Raw genomic sequence first — 20,803 nt, forward strand, 5'->3', positions numbered from 1 at the left:
CACACTCGCTTTGTATTGAGTAGAGCATCAATATTGCATGCGAAATGCATTTCTTGATTATTTAGACGTTTGAAATTTATTTATTATGGTTTTCTTAAAAATAATATCCTTTGAATTTAATGTTTACGTAAATGAAAAAGTTTGTTCGAAGATCTAAAGAAAATCTGAATTAATACTTTTTGTGCGAATAAATTAAGAGCTGAATGTACAAAAAAGTTAGAAATAGATATACTAATTAGAGATAGGGCGCTTATATTCTACGCATAAATTTTAAAGGTTTAATAATGTGAGGAAGGTTTTACTTTTATCAACAGGATGCCCAAAGACTGCATGTTTAAGGATCATATAGCGCTACAGAAAGGGATGGCAACTGGAACGGTTTTACAAGAAGAACAGGCGTCGAAAAAATACGAAAAAAAGAAACAGCTATGTGTGCTTGAAGTTATTTTTATTAATCGCCATCATATCGCATGTCACGATGTCGTCATTTAGAAAAAACGCATGGGACCATACAAAATAACAATGCGCTTAGATTTTTGTGGTAACCGAGCAACGTCTCGAGGTCGCGTTATTTGTTGCATTCGCTCTCTCTCTCTGCTTCTGTTCTTTCTTCTTCTCGCGCTTTTTCTTCTTTTTCCTTTTGTCTGTCGCAGGATCAGAGCAAGTACAAGCATTTCAACGGATCGTCGATCGTACAACAAACTACGGAACAATAATTTTATATCATTTAACAAGACGCCTTTCGTTCAATCAGAGCACCATGCTTCTCCCCGCCTATCGTTCAAACGAGCCTTTCCCCTTTCCCCCTCGTTAGACTTTCCGTCATCTCGCTCCTTCTCCATTTTCGTCGCTCCGTACTTAGTATTTCTCTTCGTATTTAGTGATTGTTAATAATTATCACAGAAAGTTTGTAAAACAATGATGTTGACGTTTATTAAGTGTACGTGTCGTGTTCCTCCTTCCGTGTGCACGGAACGGATGCAATGTTCAATGTATGCGTGTGTGTACGTGTGGACAGTATACGTATGTGTTTATGGGCGTGTCTCTCGAGAATGTGTATTATGCATTTAGACGGAAAAGTTTCGCACGTTGCTGCAAATATAGTAACAGTAGTTAGCGTTAGAGTACATACTAGCGGTAATAGTAGCGGTACAAGTAGCGATAAGTATAACGGTACACATTAGAATAGCCTTCGTGCATCGCAGCGCTTAAGAATAGTAATATCTTACTATAGTATAGAGAATATACTTTTCCTTTTTATTTTAACGTTATTATCGAAAAAGCCGCTCTTTTCGAGGTCGCCGAGGTCGCCGATGCGTAAAACAAGTGAGAGAAATAGAGAAAGAGTGAGAGAAAAATAGTGAGTGAGAGAAGGTAATTGTGGAGAGAAATGTCGGTAAAAAAAAAACTCACGCTTATCCCAATACGTATCTCTGTTCAATTCCATTGCAATTCCGTTGGGTTTTTCGCCTCCCAGAGCGCTTGTCCTCGGAAGTGACTATCGAAGGAAACATATGAATAATTCACGGTATTGACCGATCGTATTTACGCTTTGCAATTTCGCAATACAGTCCAAGTAGTATATTTAAAACGGGGATGCTTATAACTTAAAATCCGCATGAGTAAAACTTAGAATTAGTACACTGAGATTGTCCCAAAACTATTACTTTTTCCATCTACGATTTCTTTCACCGTTGTAATCCGTAAGAAAAATATATAGCTGATATCTTTATTTAAAATTATTTAACGTTCAATATTAAACACCTTGTATTAAAATTTATCGTAGAATTAAGAATGGAATTTCGTCAATGAGACTAGCACCCGTGGATATTAATTTAAAAGGTCATTTTAAACCGTAATTAAGCATTTTCCCAAAAAGGACGGTTCTCGTTAAGAAAATTCTCTAAGAATATTTTCATTAAGAAAAAAATTGACTCAGGAATGGTCAAAGAATTCGTTAAATGAGAGAAACGGTAACAGTTTTGGTTTGGACATTTTACATAATCGCATAGATGCTCTTGTTACGTCAAACTTCTATAACTCACAGTGAAATAACGTCCTAATATCTATTTTCACGCTACCGCGATAGATATACCGTTTCATGTACCTTTGTGAAATAACCTGCAACGCTTCCCGGAGGAGTAATATAGTCAGAGCGGCTCAATAACAATCGGAAAATAGGTTACAGAAGGTTAAGCCTCGCAATCCTTCTCGAGGCACGTAGAGCTGCAACGGAGATTTATCTCTAGCTATTAATAAGAATACCAAAGCGAACGCGAGAAGACCAGAGATACAGAACGTAGATGTTGAAAATTCTTATCGAAATCTAGCCGTACGCGTTCGAATCGATCGGATCTAATCACCATAAACATTCCATTTGTTTCCGCGAGCATTGGGAAACACGGCCCACGGGTGAGATTCGCGAGCGCGTTCGCGAGAGATCGCGATAAAAATTCCAAATCTCGGTGACCGCGTGACGGCCGCCGTGAATGCCGTGATGGGAGGCGCAATTCCGGCGTGGACGGCAGCTCGCGGATACAATCGTCCGACAGCTTTATCCTCGAAAGCGCGTCTTTGTGCCTCAGTGACGTGTCTGCGACCCGTGTCTCAAAGCCTTTGTCGCAAATTGGAGGAGGATACCGTGCTCGATTGCGGTGCAGATGTCCACGGGAAAGCTTCCATCTGTGAAATGACTAATTTCTCGTTCGCGCTGTAATATGGCGAAATTAAATCCGATACCGTAGCGGCTTTAAATTAATTATCGTAATGCGCTTCAAGGGATTCAAACCGATTGCCGCGTTGCATTATACACACGGCGATAAATGGTCACAGGTACGAATGCGACGTTGAGACTTGTTTTGCTGGATTATATTTGCATTGAAAACGCTTATTTCACAGCCATTAGCGCTATCGAAATGGAATTGAGTCGACCCAGCGGTTAAAATTATGTTAAATCGTAAAGAATAAACTGCGCAACGATATGCAACAGATATTCTATCGCGCTGATCTCGCTCGAATAAATGTGCAAGCCCGCTTAACGAATACAAATGGAATAATTATCCCCGGCCGATGGTTACGTAATGACCTCCGGGGTTTCGCCGCCGATTACTTTTCGCACTCTCGATGTTTTCTCACTTCCATCATTCTGATCACGCTCGTGCCTGTTAATCGCTAATTACCAACGTTAATGACGCCTCGCTGAATGGCCGCTCTCGAAAAGACGCGCCGCGCCGAGATAAATGCAGAGAAAATGGGACAACATCGCCTGGAGCAGGCACGTTGGGGCTTTTTGATTTCCTTTCGCGTTCCTTCCCCGGCACTTTTCGTCGCGCGCCTTTTATCTCCCCCGGCCTTCTGTATCAGCCTCATCTTCCTCTTCACGAATTACGAGAGACTTTCAGCTTGCACAAAGCGTTCACTACGAGAATTCAGTTGACACGAAAAGCATCTAGAAATTTCACTAAGCGAGATTCGACTCTTACACTTATGCTTCCCGTTGAAAATTGTAAAAATTGCTTAAGACGATTTTTTTTGTTACTTAATAATTCCTTAACGACGATAAAACTTAATCCGATACACACTCGCGCGTTTGTCTTCCCGTTTCCCTCGGATTTTTCCGTTCTCCGCGTTAGTCGTGGGCAAGAGTCCCATCGGCAGAGTTAACTTATTTGCGCCAGAGTAGAGAAACAGTTTTAAAGCCGGCGTTTATAAGAAAATAATCAGAGGTCACGGGAGTGCCCGCGGATATTGGAAAAGCTAAGCTTGTTAAAGCTGATGGATAATTTTTTTTCTCATTAAACGTTTTTAAAATCTCTCTCCCTCTCTTTTTTTCTCTTTCTCTTTCGTTCTCTATTGTGGCGCATGATTACCTCTGCTGACGCAATCTTCTCCCACCTGACATGTTGCCGCCAAGAGATCGATGCGCGACACACCGGCGATAAAAATCCGGCGACGAAAATCGCGAAAAATCGCTTTCGCCCCCGGCTCGAGGCCGACGACAACGATGCTCCCCCGGTCTTGCATTTTTTGACGCAATGACGCTGCGAATTGCATCGAAGCAAAATCGAATGTGTGTTAGAAAAATAGAACTTTCGATCGCCGCGATAACTCGACAAGAATGAAAAACTGCGGAAAGGAGGCTCTCTTTGCTGAAGTGGCCGTCGCGGGAGATCATCGTTGGCATTCTTCGACCGTCTCATACGTCGCCGTAGTGATTCATCCCCCTCGCACGTCGCCAAGCCTGCTCTCGGGTTAGGTATGCGCGCCGTCCGCAACTTGGACTGAGTTGCACCGACAATCTGATTTAACTAACTCCAGGTCAGTGATTCATTATCTTCAGCCGGATTATAATCCCTACTTATGGGAGTCCTTTGATAAATTTGGAGATTGGATTTGATTAACGCTGATGAAATCAAAGTTATGACAAAGTAAGTTTTACAAGTGCAAATAAGATAACGGAGCATTTATTTTCCAACTAATCTCGAGCGCGCTTTATCTTAAGTAGATCTTAATTCGCGACACAGTTACCAAAGTACTCGGTGCCAAAAATATAAAATTCTTCAACTTTATCAGGGTACGCGCTTCCGAAGTACATGGCGGGGCTCTCGCGGTAGATTTCGCGCGCAAGACAGAGAAGAAACGTTTAAGGTTTACGTTAATTGATGTTGGTGCAACCAGCTCTTAACGCTCGACGGCGATTAAAAACCTCCGCCACGATGTAACAAAGTGTTCCACGATTATTGCTAAGGTTCAAGTGATATCCAGGCCGCGTTTACGGAGCAGACTTTGCAATAAACGCGGTTGCATTCATTTCTTTCGGACAGGCCGGAGTGAGCGAAACCGGCTATCAGCGGCGTTCGCGTTTGCACTTATTTTTCCCCGATAGGGAAAATACGCCTCTCTCGTCGCGTAAAGTCGAAAAGTTTCTCACTCCGGCTTGTCAGAACTAGGATCATGTTCGAGGCATGCTACAAAAAGGTGTTTCACGACCGACCGGGCGGGCAACGTCCACAGTTCCGCGAGGTGAGCAATATTACGTATTACGTAATATATATGTAATCGAGAATATCGTAAAGTCTTACGTGGAGTAGAGTGTTACCAGCAAAAATGTAGATCTTACGTAGTGATAGTAATGTGAAGTCGAGCTTTTAAAGTCTTACCTTAGCGTAACGTAGAAGTATAAAAATAACGAGCTGACGATTCGTCCGGAAATTCCCCGTGCGAAGTAACTTTCAAAGTAAGAGACTGAAAATGCACAAGTAAATCCAAGCGACCGTGACAACGTTGAATATCCTTTAAACCGCAAGATATTTCTCTAGACACTATTTTTTTTTTATGGCGCTACAATGATGGTAACAGTAATATATTTCTCAAGTACAAGTTCTACGCGTACGAACGATGAAGAACATACTTCCCAGGCGAATTGTTTCTTGCTGTTGTAATCCAAGTCGCGCGCGCAGTAGAATATTTATTATTCTAGGATTTTAATATGGATACGATATTCTGTTAGAATTTTCACGCAAGAAGAATTCGTTTATAATTGTTATCTATTATTTTGATTTATTTCACGTTATAGCGAGGAATCAATTATTCGCACTTACAGTATACAACATTCGCATTAATTTGAATGCTGCATGATAAATCGCGATGAAAAAAAAGATCGAGTTCTCGATGGCTGTATAATGATTGTGACATCCTTATAGCAGCGAGGTGCAAGAAACGAGAAATGATAGCGAGTTTTTTCACGTTTTCGATGACAGGTTCTCGAATAAATCTTCGCGACGTGACTCTGGGATGTAGGGTAAATTTGCTCGCCGGTGTAATATACGCGTCGTGAAATAGTCGTTATTTAAACGGGACTGCGAGCTCTGCAGTTCTAATGAGCAGCCCGCGTGCACGACACGTGTTGATCTTTGCCAATATTTATATTCGTATTAGGGGAACTCACCGCGCTCTCGAAGCGATTCGCGTGCGCCAACATTACGGATGAGTCCTCGTTGTTGTTTGTTGTTTAAGGTTGATTAAATGCCGGGCCGCGCGTGACAATTAGAGCGGCTCCGCGAGTTACAACTTTCGAGTTAAACGTTAAAGCTTCTCCCGGCAGCGATTCGCCTTATTGCGTGTTTCACCAACGTGGCGTTTCGCCAACATTTGGGCGACTTTATGTCTCGTCAGCGGACGAGGTGGTTTGTTGTGCACGAATAACACTTTCCGTCTCTCTCCACGCGCGCTATCGTTCGAAATGTTTTTTAAGCGACTATTATTGCTTTTGCACAAACTATCTCCTTGGGTTTATAAATATTGTCTCTAGTCGTTTTGCAGAGAGACGCGGAGAGAGAGCTAGAGACAGACGTGTGTTGGCGGAGAGTGGCAGAAACAGGAACGTTATTTCATTGATTTGCGGTACGCGTGTCCGTCGCGTAGACAGGTGACGATCCAGGAAAAACGTAAATGTGAAAAATAGCGATGGATATCGAGACATTAAGATTGCATGTGGCACTCCGTGGAAATTTATTTGTTTACATGCAGTTCGAATATAGAGGGAAGTTTGACAGCCGCAGGCACTTCGCGAGTTCCTTGATGCCGCGGCACGATTTGGAGCGAAACTCTGACACCGCTGTAAAGTTCGTAACGTCGCGAAAGTTAGCGGAGCAATTCTCTCAATTGAACGGATATCGGGAGCGGGTCTGAATGCCCTTTACCCCCAATACGGTATTCCCATCCGCGTATCCGGTCCGAGACGTAAGCGTTATTTCGAGAGGGGAGCTGCAACGAAATATTCTCTGGATCGATCCGACGCAACGCGGCTGAGCTCGCGCGCGCGATTACCACCGGTTTAGACAACCTCGAAGCTTCACTTCGGTTTAACTTCTGCGAGAGTGCGAAACTCACAGAGTCGAGAACGCGAAACCCGCAGTCGAGAACGCGAAACTCGCAGTCGTGTCGACCGGGGGATGATTGAACGGAAGGGAGGACGACTTGTCGGGGACTTCAACTTAAGAACCTTACAGGGCGCTCGAAGTTCCGTGGCGACTATCTGCTTACGTCCTTGCTTAAATCCTGATCGACGCAAACATGACAAATAAATCCTAAGGGACGGACGCGAGTTTAACGTCGGTAATATCGTCGCGGAAGCACCATCGCTTTTCACAATTACGCTCGAAGTCAACAAGTCGATGTTATTGCGACTGGTAATTCCGTTCATTTTACCAAACTTTGTTTACTCATCTTTATTGTGTCGCGAATTAATCGAAGCATCGCTAAAGAATTGCTTGTTCGCAATTCTCGTTTAACAATTTCCCATTTCTCCGTGATTGACGACGTTAACTGTTGTTTTCGGGGAGCTTTAAATCCGTATCTCGCGACATGATAAAATATCTCTCTCTTGAATCGATGCATCATAATCCCTGACCCGCGAATTATGTAAACGAGAATCGCGGCCAATAGTCGCGATCGAATGCGGCGAGCTCGTGCTTCCGGAGAAATGGATGGCAGGTAATAATGTTAATGCTGTGCCTCGGAGAACGTTATTTGCCAATATCGTCTCCATCGTCGCATGGCGCTACTCCAGTTTGATCTCTGGAGAGAGATGCCGATGGGACGCAAAAAAAAAGAGGAGCGGGGGGAGGGGAGGGAAAAAATTGTCGCCGGGAAGTTTGCCAATATCGGAGTCATTCTGCGATGCCGGTCACGCGTGCAGAGAAAACGTCAGCGCCATTTCGCCGAGGCCGACATGCAGCATGCGTGTGTCTTTCTGACTCTCCCCCTCCCCCGCGTCCAAGCGCATGGGTATCGGCAAATATTTGACGTAGCTAAATAATGGGGCGCACCGATCCGTAACGAGTGATTGATACCAGTCACACCAACGTCACACCGTGACGATGCCGCGCGCGCGCATATGGGCGTTGTTGCCTCGCTACCGGCGAATTTCGGGTATTTGGTCCTTTCGCCGCCGATTGCGACCTCGGTTTCGCTCGAGGGATTAACTCGCCAAACGGTTTGAGAGGAATAGTTAATATTTGTTTATGAGTAGGTCGCGGCGACCGCGTCGTCGCCGGATGCAAATTTCGCGATCCGGCTTTGCGGCGGTATTGTTTGTCCAAACGGCGTTTTGAAATCGTATATAAATGAAAGTCCTGAGGCATCGTTAGGATGCCAGAAAGGATAATGAGCGTCGCGCGTACACGCAAATTCTTAAATGTCTTTAAAGCAGTTGCGAACTATGAGCGAGAGCACAGTTGCCGAGGGCGTAATGGCTTTCGAGTTTATCATGGGTGTAATTAATCGTCGCTCTTGGCTGCTGATGTATTGCAGTACGCAAACATTTATCCCGGAATTCGCTCCGCTGCGCCGTTGTTATCGCCACGATTTTACTTCGCTGCGAAACTCGAATCCGCTAACCGCATTGCCGCTCGTTGTATACGTTCGGTGGCGCATCCCTCGATAAGGAAACGAGTGGAACAAGAGTGGAAGTAAGGCAAGCGTGAAAAGAAAAATATGCTCGTGGTAAAGGTAGCGAAAAATGTCCGATAATTTTACGAATGGAAACGTGTGAAAAGTAAAGGAAGGGATGAAGTATAGCAGAAATTTTAGCCGGTTGTAAATCTTTATTCGCGGGAAAATCTGCAGCTAGTCGGGCAACGAAATTAACGGAGGAATAGGAGGCGGAAACAGCGTCGTCGTCGAGCACGTTACGAAGAAAATGAGTTTTGCGAATCGACCGCCTGGAGAACCGGAGGCTCCTGGCCGTCGTTCAAGTTTTATCCGGAAATAAACTTATCCACACGGTCACTGAAATTCCTGCCACGTGAGAACTTAAACGAGAACGGAGGAAGGAGGGTGGTAAAATCGCCGGGTTGGATACAACGCAGATGTTGAGGGTGCAGGCACGCGCGCTTTGAATTTATGGCGAGCCGACGACGCGACGGCAAGTTCCGCGCGCGGTTGAAAAATTAAGAAAAGGCGAGAGACGAGATGCAGATGCTTGTGACGTCGGATGTTGCGAATTTGGCGGCGCGACGGGGATAGATGAGATGACACGGAGTGTCGCGACACACACAGAAGATAAAGACTGCAGAAATATAGACCCGGCCTGGTTCTCGTTATTCCGTAATTTTAAACTCCGGACGTACGCGCTCGGCTTTTACGGCGCGGCTAAAAATTCGTCAGGCGTTCTGAAAAGTGTCAAACGAAAGACGAATCGCAACGTGTCTCGCGAAGAATTTCGATACAGCTCGCTATTTCGTTTCCGCCGGGTGAAAAGGGGTTGCTGTGCGCGGGGCAAGGTGCTGTTTATCGCAATACGAATGTTGGGCGAGCCATTTATAATTCTCCGTGTGCGAGAGATTGTACGCCAGGTTCGCTCTGAAAAAAAGGGAGTGAGAACATGCCATACCGAGATGTACGGGAGGGTAGTGCCGCGGCGAATGTTAATGTAGTGCCCGAAAAAACGACAGGTCGGAAAGATTCATGGAATTTCATTGTATTGTTCCGCACACGTTTGATATCCACGAGGCGAAGTGAATAACGGTTCTTAAATCACGCGAGATAATGGTGAGGTTTTAAGCGGCGATTTATCTCTCGCGGACTTGCAACGGCGAGTACATTCTTGCGAAATTAATATTTGCTTATTACGTCCGAGTCTATTTTTGCGCTCTAATTCCAGCGCCATTTCCAGTGCGTAAAATTTTTGTCGCCCCGCGAATATACGCGAATATATACGCACGTTATTTAGAGTAATAACATGCGCTTCGCAGCGTCGCATTTACATCTCTAGAGGCATTCCGAGCTTCAGCTTGTGAATTTTTGCTGCTGGTTACGCGACATTTTTCCCCGCACAGAGTCATTCCTATGTAGGTTGGGACTCGTATCTCCTTTCGCTTTACAGCCACCCAATCGGAGAATAGGTAGATAGCGAGAGAGATGGAAAGAGATACGGCGCTGCTTTGAAAATTCAATGGCACTGTAAATTCCAGCCTTCCAAAGGGCGACCTTTCTTCATTCACCTCGGCAAACTTTATCTTTTTATCCTTGCGTTAAAATGTTTAATTCTCCACTGCAGGCGGAGTCTTGCGGGGGCACGCGTCGTAAACCCATTTTAAAATTCGCTCATTAACGCGATTGCATTTCTATTTATTTTGTTCGTTTTTTGCTGACAGGGTAAATTAATTTCTCGTTTTTGCGTTTTCATAATTTTAATTGCTTCGCTCTCGTCGCCGCGTAATACACAAAATCAAGTGGTGGCCGCGTTACTGAAGAGAAAATGGGAGGGGGGGGGCTTAACGGACCATTGTCCCGTGATGGCTTCGCCTGGAAACTTCATTTTTACGCGCTAGAGCGTAAGCCAGACGCGTCGTCATGCAGTTTCGGTGGCAACGGGCTACATATTGCATGGAGGCACCGGACCAAGTGCCTATGCATTTTTCATAAGTCGTCGGGCGATCCTTTCGGAGCTTATTTAACTTGCCGCTATCTCTGCCGGAGCACGGGCGACGTTTGCCCTCTCGAGATATTTTCCCAATTTCCTCGGCAATGACAACTGCCCGGCTCCCGTGTAAACGTCGGTTTATTCTTTAAAAAGGGTCTCCGTGCAGGGTCACGAACCGTGGCAAGATTTATGATCGTGCACCTCCGAGTCTTCTCATTGTACGTCGAGAGGAATCGATTCCCCGCGCGATCCCGCACCTATAAGAGATGCCCATCGACATAGTCGGCCGCGAACTGTCGTCCCGCTTTTCTCGTCGTCCTTTTCTCCCCTTCTTCCCTGACGATTCTCGCACTTCCAGCATTCCCTTTTGTTCCTCCGCATAACCTCAGCCGCATTCGTATGACCGTATCCCGCGGAATGCAGAACGTTATAACGGATCGATCGGCGAGATGTGGCGCGTCTCTCTACCTATCTACCTCTACCCACCTAGTTCCCTTTAATCGTCCTTGGCGCTCTCGCTCTGTCGCATTGGATTTTCCCCGCTCTTATCGGACGACCATCTGACGCTCTCCTTAATATCGGAGAATAGGAGATCCCGAAATTCCGATAAATCCGTGTACCAATAATGTCACGTCGCGCGGCCGTCCTCACTAACTAAGCAAGTCGTTATCGTATTTCGCTGTTCGCTTCGCTTTATTGTCTCCTCCGCGCATATCGTGCGACTACAGAAAATCAGTTGCGTCAATCAAGTCGAATTTTCAATGTGAATCATCCCCTCGTTCGTCTTAATCGCTTCTATACCGCGATGTGTAAAGATCGTCCCGACCGCGACCTTTGCCTCCTTTAACTTAATCACTCTCGACGCTTCATTTCAATCTGGTATTTCTCTCCCTTCCGCTTTTCCTACCTTCGACTCCGGTTTAATATTCGATGGAGGCACGTTACAATGATTAATTAATCGCCATTATGCAAAATATGCAGATTGCCACGCTTTTTCTGCCCTCCGTCTGTCCCGTCCCTTTTTCACGTAATTATATATATATATATTCTAGGTAAAAATACTTCCAAATGCCGGGTACCCTTTTCTTTATTGATCGTTAGCTTTATTCCACTCGAGTCATCTTGAATATGAAGATTTAGGTCGTTGAAGTTCGAAAGTGGAGCGTCAAGAACGTCAATGACTGCGATTGAAAAGATTGTGATTAAAAAATGGATGCACGAATGACAATACGAGAGATCCACGAGGCAGATGCAACTTTGCTCATTAATGTTTGACGATCGACTGCTATTACGATACGCGATAATCGTATTTAATAAGATTATTTTTGTTAATACCATTTTCTTGTATAATTCTGTTTGGGTATATAGCTTCTGACGGAGATCTCTTATGAGAGCCGTAAAATCAATAATAACACAACTTAAGCCGACTATAATTAAGGAGTAAATAACGTATAATTATTTCTCACATTTACTTTGAATACATCTCTCGTGCTTCTGTGCAATTCTATAACCCGGCGAAGATTCCCATTGATAATACGCGTGCTGCAGCTGTGCGATTTGTACGGCCGGACACTTCGTCGTGTAAGTGACGTAAAACGCTCATTAATATCGGAAAGCAGATTACCATTATTCATCTTCCCCTTTTGCTTAGTCATCGTCTCCGTATCTCCGAATTTTTGCCATGCCGTTGTAATGCGCCGCGTTACGCAACGCGAGTCGATACTCTTACGAGACGGTTGCCGCCGTTTGTTAAGAAATCGCGCGCAAATGACGCCGTGTCCGGCGTCAAATCGACACTGCAATTTTGTCAGTGGCACGCAACGCTCGTTAGTACTCGACGCCGGTGCTTTTTGACATTTGAAAATGAATAATCTGCAACACTTCTAGGCGGCAGCGTTACATAAAGTAGCTGTTATATAAAAGTCCGTATTAATATTTACGTTCGATGATTGAATTCGTAATGGCGAGGTACTTAATTCAGTAGAGCGCGCGTTGCGTAAAATGAAGAAAACAAGAGAGGCGAAGAAGAATAGTCCGAGTACCGTTGTTACGGCGCTATTCATCATTGCAAAATTTGCACATCTCTCTCGATTCTTTCGCTCGACGTTTTATTGAAATACGTACTAGCTCATTGTGACTCTCTGGAATTTTTGTCTGCGGTCATATTCGCTACGCAACGCCGCACAGCGCACGATCAGTTGTCCACATTTGAATGCTTATCCCCGCGGCAATTTACCCACTACCCATCCCTCTGCTACCGTTCTCTCTTCCGTTCTTCTTCCCATTTTCTCTAATGTGGAGTCGCGCTGCACAAATCGGAAATGACCCCCCCGGTGAGCCTCGTTGAAATTCGAGCGGCGTGCTCGCGTCGAGTGTGTTCGAATTTTACTCGTTACCTGTATTACCGTGACGCTACTTTGCCAGCGGAATAACGGAAGCGCGGAGGAGGAGCGACGCGACAAAAGAGATTGCTTTCGAGAGAACGCCCCCGCGAGAACGGGAATTCTCTCCTCTCCGTGATTTGTATGTCTTCATCGTTCATACATCGTTTCTAACAGTTTATTCGTATCGAAGTTCTGCATGCTCTCTACCTAAAAATGTAATCCGCCCACGTCCAGTCTCCTTGAAAGCTACGACTGTTCAAACGCTGGGTATATCTACAGTTATATTAGCATCGAGATTTTCGAAATCGGATCGTTAACAAAGGTGGAGGGATCGGTTCACCAACGGGGAACGAGAACCGATCTTCCTCCGAGAGTTACAGTATATAGAGAAAGAGAGATAGGGCGAGAGAGTAGAAAAGAAGTAGTAGTACTAGCTCTTCGACGAGAGATCTCTCTCCAAAAATATTCGCAAATCTCAACACCAACTGACACCTCTCGCGCGCTCTCACACATTATTGCCTACCTATTAAATACGTGCATGCCAAACCGCGCGGATGTGGACTTGCCTTCTCTCCCAAGGTTTTTTCCTCGTCGGTCGATTTATCAGGACGAGCGGCTCGCCCAGCTCGCGTACGTCGACAATTACGATAACGACGACGACGACGTGCGGACTCCCGATTTCGAAGTGATTGCGCGCCGCCTATGATGAAAATCGGGGTTACTCGCCGCCCAGCGAGAGCGCCTGGACGATCCTCGGGTCGGCCTTGCTACCCTCCCGGAATTCCTCCAGCGTGAGCTTGTCGTCGTGGTTCTTGTCCATCTGGTCGAAGATTTTGTCGACCCTCTTCTGCGGGGTATTCTCGTCCTCGGCTTGCGGCTGCTGCCCCTGAAACATTCAACGTTGTTCTCCGCTCAGAGTTTCGCCGAGAAAACTATCCAAATTGCTAATGTCATTCTTCAAACTAGAAAGAAATTACCGAACAAAGTTTTTCGGAAAACGCCAATTTGTCAGCGAATTTGTGCCCGTTGTTAAAAACGTAATGCTATACTTGTGATATATGGGAAATTTAATTCCAATTATCGTGAGATTTTATCGTCATTACAACGCGCGGAAAATGATACGAGAAATTTCACTATCCGTTATTGCTTTATTGCCGCAAAATCCATCGTTGATAATGCCATGGTTTACGATATTACGAGGTGCTTTGCGATATTGATTTTTCAATTGATTTTTTCGTTTGATCTTGTGGGTTTTAATTGATATCGGTTGATCGGCTAATTGCCTGCATTGTGATCGGTATCAGTTGCATTCAATCGTATTACGCAGCTTGATCGGATTTATTGGTCTAAAGTCGACCGTCAGTTTCGCGCGCCTTTGTCGACCGCTACCTGCATGTTTATGAATTACCATGTGCATGCCCCGCTGGTATGCATATAATATGCCACTGTATTTCTCTTTGAAATTAATATTAACGAGACTTCAAAATGATTAATGGCGAACCGTTGTCGCGAGACGGATTTGCCACGATCGCATCGAATTTTACGTTAAAATTTGCATCGGAGCGCGAATATCCGCTATAAAACAGCCCTATAAAGCGTTGAGATATTTTACTGGACCCTTCAAGGGTTTTTCGCTGCACATTCTGCAAATTTTTCGCGTCTCGATGAAAGTAAAGTAGTTTCCGTGGAAAGTTTCGGCTCCAAGTGCGTAATCTGCACGAACATGCGCGGCTTTGTGCGTATTGGTAATTTAGTTAGCATTACGGAGAAAATTGCAATTTGCAAGCTAATGCGCATTTGCTATGCACTTTAAGGCGTGTAGTCTGGGATAAAAAGAAATTCAACCCGCGCGTATTTATAATTCTTTCTCTGCTGAAATCCTCTCGGCTGAAGTCGATCTTGAAACATAATATAATTTAATAAATCTATTATAAGAATTTAATATTCATAATGTAATATTTCTAATTGCGAGAAACTTAAGTGAGAAATTTAAATGAAATTTGTCTTAAAATAAAACCTGAACTTTTTGGTTCTTGTGGTTTAATAATTAATTCTGAAGAGAAATGTGATTGGAGAAAAGAATTGCATTTAAATAACTTCGATAAATGTTCAGATAAAGAGTTGCACGATTACCTACATGGACAAGTTGATTTGAATTCAGAAAACAAATTTGGTGCAACGAGAGACTATAGAATACTACTTTTTTAATTTTTATTTTCGTTTTTATTTTCATTTTTATGTGTAGAGTAATAATGCTGGACTATAATATTCTCGCATTGCATGCATATCGATCAGTGAGCAAATCACGATTATTTGAAAATTAACTTTTTATAACCATACATCAATCAATATCTCAATCAAATATTCATTTGAAGCGAATGAGAAGTTTATTTTTATTTTAATCGAAGAGTATTTATGGAAATTAATTTGTCTTTATTATTTTTCTCCAATTTTTTAATAAATCAATAGAAGGATGAAGTAAATATGAAATTAAATTACGAATTAAATTATTATTTTTTGTAGCAATATTTACATTATTCTGATTTATTTGCAATTAAAAAATAACAATATTTATAAATCACATAATTTTTGATTTATTAAAATTACGTAATTTTATCCTCACTAGTAAAAATTTGGGAAAAGAGTAATAATGAATTAATTTACATGAATATCGCTTTGATTAAAACAAAGATAAATTTTCTGTTTTTAATTTAGGAATTCTTTTCAAATTCAATTTTAATCAAGCGTCCAAATTTTTATTGAAAAAAAGATAAAATAATATAAAATTGTTAATAGTAAATTTTAACTATTACACATTAAATTACTTAATATGTATATATAATATGCATATGTATTAAATAAATTGCAACATGTTTGCTGAATTAACATAACAAATAAGCTTCCAAAATTAAATTCCCATCGAGTGGAAATCGTTACCTTGAATGACGCTAACGAGTCCGTAAAATAATACGCGACAATAACATTATAGCGATTAATATTTGCCGAAATCAACTTGAAATAGCGTAATGCAGCGTTTGTTTTTCAACGTTTTTTACGTTAGATGTTTCGGGAGTCGGGACCACTGGTACGTGGCCTTGGCGCTTGTTGTTACGCCCCCCCGCCGCGCCGCCATGTTATCATTCGGCCGGTGACGCCGAAGCTGAGCGGACAGGTAGTAAGTAGTGCGTGTCGCTGCGTTATTATCCCTTGAAACGCGATCGTTACGATTACTGCCGCGCACGATTTCCGTTTTGAGCGATTAATTAACTCCCGCGGCTAATGACTCGCACGTGTTCGCGCCTATGGACAACAATTATCGCGCGAGTCATTCGACGATTCATTCGACGCGTTGGATTTGAAATCGGAATCGAGGTTATGAAGAACGGGGATCGCGAGTCGCTGTCCCGTCGAGCATTTGCGGGTAATAATTGCTCCTTTAACGACGCTTGCGGATCATATCTCATCTCTCATCTCGCATCGCGCTTGCGAACAGTCGACTCGAGCGATTTAATTAACGGCGACTCGCCGCTTTCCGTTAGGTATCGATCATTTATTAATAATTAACTTAATTGTGGCACACTGAGCGAAATATTCGGCACTCAAATATAATAAATTCTATAATACGATACATTTTTAATGGATTTTATAATTCAATATTTCGTTGCCCAGAATTGTCGCGTGCTCGGAGCTCGTTTTTCCTTTCCTTTTCTCTTTTTTGACTGAGATATTACGATCTCGCTGGGGGCTTATGATACCCTCGAGGATTTGACATCCTGATAAAGGAGCGCGGACACCGGCGTTGCCACAAGTCGTTAAGTGGCTCGTACGTGGTGAACGCTTTCGATGTGTTGGAGTTGGAGAGTGCGGTTCGAAGTATGGGCAAAGTGCCGTGAGCGTCATGTCTCGACTTTTGAACTTCGGGAGTGCCGTAAAAAGTGTCGCGCGAAGTGTCGTACTCTTTGTTATATTCGATTAATTAATAAATCATAATTAACGGTATTTTCGCGAGTGTTGTGACTGCAACCGAGGAAAGGAGGCCTGGGAGGCATCGGGCGACGGCGGAGCAACTGCGGAGTAAGTATAATTTGTTATTTATATATTATCTATCTTTCCTTTTAATCGTTGACTCGTTTCCCGTTTATTTGGCTCGTTTATTTGGATAATTTAGATAAGAATAAGAGAGATTTTTTTATTCATATGATTTTATATCTTATATTTTTTAATAATTTATACCAAAAAAGAGAAAATAATTTTTTTATTCACAAAGTTATATTTCAGAAGACATTTTTAAAATTATATACAAATTTGGTACTTATTCATTATACAGGCGCCACTTCTAATTTTTTTCTACTGAAACAGCAATTATTAACCTATTTATACTATTTGTTGAAGTAATGGTAATTAAATTTACTGTTATATATATTTTTATTTATTTTAGAAGGGGCGCCCGTATAAATGAATAAATTTATTGTTATATATTTTACTGAATATTCAGTTGAGAAATGAATACAGAAATTTCGTACAATAACTATTTCTTGAAATCTTAATTACTTTGGCCACTTTGGGAGTTTCTATAATTTGGATCTTATATTTGTATTTTACAGATCAACGTAGTCTCAACGTAAGTCCACAAAACTCCGCCGTTGCGCATCGTATTGGTAAGTGATGAATTAATTAATTTTTATTTCGTGCTGAGAAAAACGGGCTTAGGAAAAGATTTTGAATTGAATTTGAACACGATATATTAAATTAACGAATTAATAAAAGCGCCAATCGTTACTAATTGTACTTATCTTTACACGGCGTTGATTTTAATTGTTATAATTTATTTACTATATAGAATATAGATTGATGTTATATTAATTAAAGCAAAGTGTAAAATGACGTAATAAAATATTGCATAACGTACCAATCGAATAATCAATAACCTCGGATAATTGCGAGGCAAACGTGTCAAACTTCTAACAATCGTAACAATGTGTATAACACTTTAATGGTTTCGCACACGTGAATAATTGTTTTCGCTTCTCATCCAAGCACTCTCATTTTACCTCTAATCAAACTACGGCACGTCCAAAATATGAAACGTCATCCTGAGTATTATTTCAGCTGATATTCGAAACGAGATTCGCGAGTAACGGTTAATAAATACGGGCTTTAAAGTTTCGGTAGACGTCACAACCGACGAAAGATTAGAGTGCGCGTTGCATAATACGAGGATGCATTATAGCTCAAAAGAAGCCGCATACATATCGCGCCCGGTGCAATGGCGAGGGGGAGAGGTGACGTTATTATAGTTTACGTTTGCTAACTCGCTTGTAGCATGCAGCGTTCGGAAACTGCAGAAGAGGATTATAACTTCCGCTAGGTTACATGTAAAGAGCCCATTCGGATAAAATATTGACTTGATATTGAGCACGTTGCGCGCGATGCATTATATACGATTGCATCGCAGCTAGCAAGTTGTTAAGCCAGCACGCAGCACGGGAATCTTGTGCTATCGTGACCTCACTTATAGGTAGCGAGTAGCGAGTAAGCGAAACACAGTGATATAAACGTGAAATAAGCGAAACAATCATAGATATCGAATAAGCGAATAAGTAATGGAATATTAAGATGATAGATCGTACGATTTTCTCATTTTGTCGAACAACCATACACTTGACAGAAACACTTAACGAATTCGTGATTGTCGTGAAATTCAGTACAGATTTAACAGATGACGTCAACAGGGCGGAGATAGTGTTATGTTATTTTGAGAAAATCGCAGGATAGGCATTGATAGGAAGATGCATTGTAGAAGTCAACAAAATTGAGAAGCGAGCGACAAAACGTTTCGAAAGCTTTCTCGCAGGCCAAAAAGTAATTTGAAAGGGATGCACTTACAACCATCTGATATATCGCGTCGACAATATTGTACATCTCGTCCCTCGTGATGAAGCCGTCGTTATCCACGTCGTACAAACGGAAGGCCCCTGAAAAGAGACGGAAAAAGGAAGAAAAATGCGATTGACTTCTGCTACTGAAATTTCTGGAAGGACACAAAAATCCGAAGGTGCGCTTTGTTCGGATGAGAAACAGTATCTTTCACGTTTCACGCAGGATTCTCTCGCGAGCTTGTAAGTTCTGTCTCTCCGACGATATCCCGATCGCGACATTCTCGGCGAAAAGCAGCTATACCTACGTTTCATTCTTTACTTTTGTTCAGATTGTGATCCTTCATTGATAACAGTTTTCTCAATCGAGGGACTTTATCGTCTTTCAGGTCGTCTCGAATTTTATGTACCTATAACGATTGCAATTTGCAAATCCTTCTTAAGTATAAAATTTGCGAAAAAACGTGGATATTAATTTATTGCTTGATAATCAAATATAACGATTATCTCGTTTTAATATTAATTGAATGCAATTTTATCAGTTTTTATCTATTTTCATCGAAATGTAAAAACAGTTACAAGTTAAGCTGCATCTCTGATACCAATTCTGATTTCTTTTTATGCAAAGTTATCAGCGGCGAACTTTTTATTTCTTCAAATAAAGTTGAATTTAAAGACTTAACATTCGCTGCGCGATCCCGGCGCAATTGTCCGCAACGTACCTAAAGTAGGTGGGTAAACAAGGTAGCGCACGAGAGAACTCTCCCACATTCGAGTAGGTAATACGAGGGACGTTTTTCGAGGGAGATAAAAGGCGAAATACTCACAGTGAAGCTTTTCGTCTAGGTTACCGCGCGACGTCACCGAGAGCGCTCTTATGAACTCCTCGAACTCTATCGTGCCGTCCTGAAACAACAATTCGACATATCCTTATTTTGTCGCACGCGAGACACCTATCCGCTATCGATCGCGGAATATTCGAGGATCACTTTGCGATCGCGTTTCTTTAAAGGCGGGATAGCTATCGGTTTGCAAGTCGAGCAACTGTCGGCCGATACGTTGTGCAAATAGGTTTCCCTCTCCTGGGTATTCGTATTTTCTCCCGGCTCGCAAATCGAATAGTCTCATGAGAGAAATCCGAAGAAAATTTCCGTCTCCGATATTTCTCAATATTTTCAATAAATATACTCGACGCGTGATGCGAATGTCAATGCTCGCTCGATTGCTTGGGAAGCGAGGCCAGTGCTGATTAAACATGCGCGATGATCAATACGGATTATCTCGGTCCTGGCGCGCGCGCGTAAATTTGTACAGCGTGCAACTCGCGATGTAAATTAACAGCCTATTTTTATCTAATGTCAGACTAAATAAACGCTTAACCGGGCAGTTAAACGGCAAATAAAGACGTTGCGAGGGGCAGCGGCCGTACAGCGAAGGGGAGGGAAAATAATTTGAGTAAGATAGTCGAGAGAGCACATCGCGTGATCGCTCCTGCACGCGAGCTGACGAATGCGAATTTGAAAAGCATGAGGATGCGCGGAAAACCACGACGTTTACATTACACACGTGACAAGAAACTCACGGCGTTCTCGTCGAAGACTCTGAAGACGAGAGAGGCGAACTTTGACGGGTCACCCTGGGGGAAGAACTGCTTGTAGATCTTTATGAAGCCCTGAAATCACACGCGAGCGCCATGTACATCACGAGCTTTTTGCTAGCTATTGATTATTGTGGGGTGATTAACCCTTTTCTGCGTTATTGTTGCCACGTGACATATGATTAATGTACTTTCCGTCCTGAGTATCTCATTCAGTTATGTATATCAGTTTGATTTTTTTGTTTTATGTTTTACTTGCATTACAGCAATGTTTTTTTTCTAAATGAAAAGAAAAGAGACAATTAATATAAAGAATGCATACCTGTTCTGTCAGCAATCCATCAGGGCAATCTTTCAGGAATCCTTTGTGCCTACGTAATACATAATAATTCTCGTATAAGTAATTATTTGTTTAAGTAAAATTAACGTAAAAATTTTGCAATGTTACTAATAGTTGGAAATTACGGGAAAAATTGTTTAAAGTTTACTTGTCCGAATAATCTTTTATTTTAATTTGGCA

The 20,803-nt window shown here is 42.5% G+C and overlaps 2 protein-coding genes across 5 annotated transcripts in view; one reads left to right on the top strand and one right to left on the bottom strand.

Moving 5' to 3' along the window:
- Positions 1-431: 431 nt before the first annotated feature.
- The window catches only part of LOC139771177 (frequenin-2), a 47,940-nt gene continuing 27,568 nt past the window's right edge, over positions 432-20,803 (bottom strand). For all 4 annotated transcript variants that reach the window (XM_071703742.1, XM_071703743.1, XM_071703744.1 and 1 more), the window contains 5 exons: positions 20,606-20,654; positions 20,269-20,358; positions 19,514-19,592; positions 18,697-18,785; positions 432-13,696 (listed from right to left, as the gene is read on the bottom strand). In XM_071703742.1, the coding sequence (XP_071559843.1) occupies positions 13,529-13,696; positions 18,697-18,785; positions 19,514-19,592; positions 20,269-20,358; positions 20,606-20,654 (475 nt within the window). In that variant the 3' untranslated portion in view covers positions 432-13,528. The remainder of the gene's footprint in view (positions 13,697-18,696; positions 18,786-19,513; positions 19,593-20,268; positions 20,359-20,605; positions 20,655-20,803) is intronic.
- LOC139771176 (alpha-tocopherol transfer protein-like) overlaps positions 15,930-20,803 on the top strand; it is a 106,328-nt gene continuing 101,454 nt past the window's right edge. Inside the window, exons 1-2 of the mRNA XM_071703740.1 lie at positions 15,930-16,884; positions 17,415-17,468. The gene's annotated coding sequence lies outside the window, so the exon portion shown is untranslated. The remainder of the gene's footprint in view (positions 16,885-17,414; positions 17,469-20,803) is intronic.

Source organism: Temnothorax nylanderi, unplaced genomic scaffold, assembly GCF_030848795.1.
Source record: "Temnothorax nylanderi isolate EJ_2023f unplaced genomic scaffold, tnyl_v1.0 TNYL_tig0036_pilon, whole genome shotgun sequence".
Classification (NCBI taxonomy): domain Eukaryota; kingdom Metazoa; phylum Arthropoda; class Insecta; order Hymenoptera; family Formicidae; genus Temnothorax; species Temnothorax nylanderi.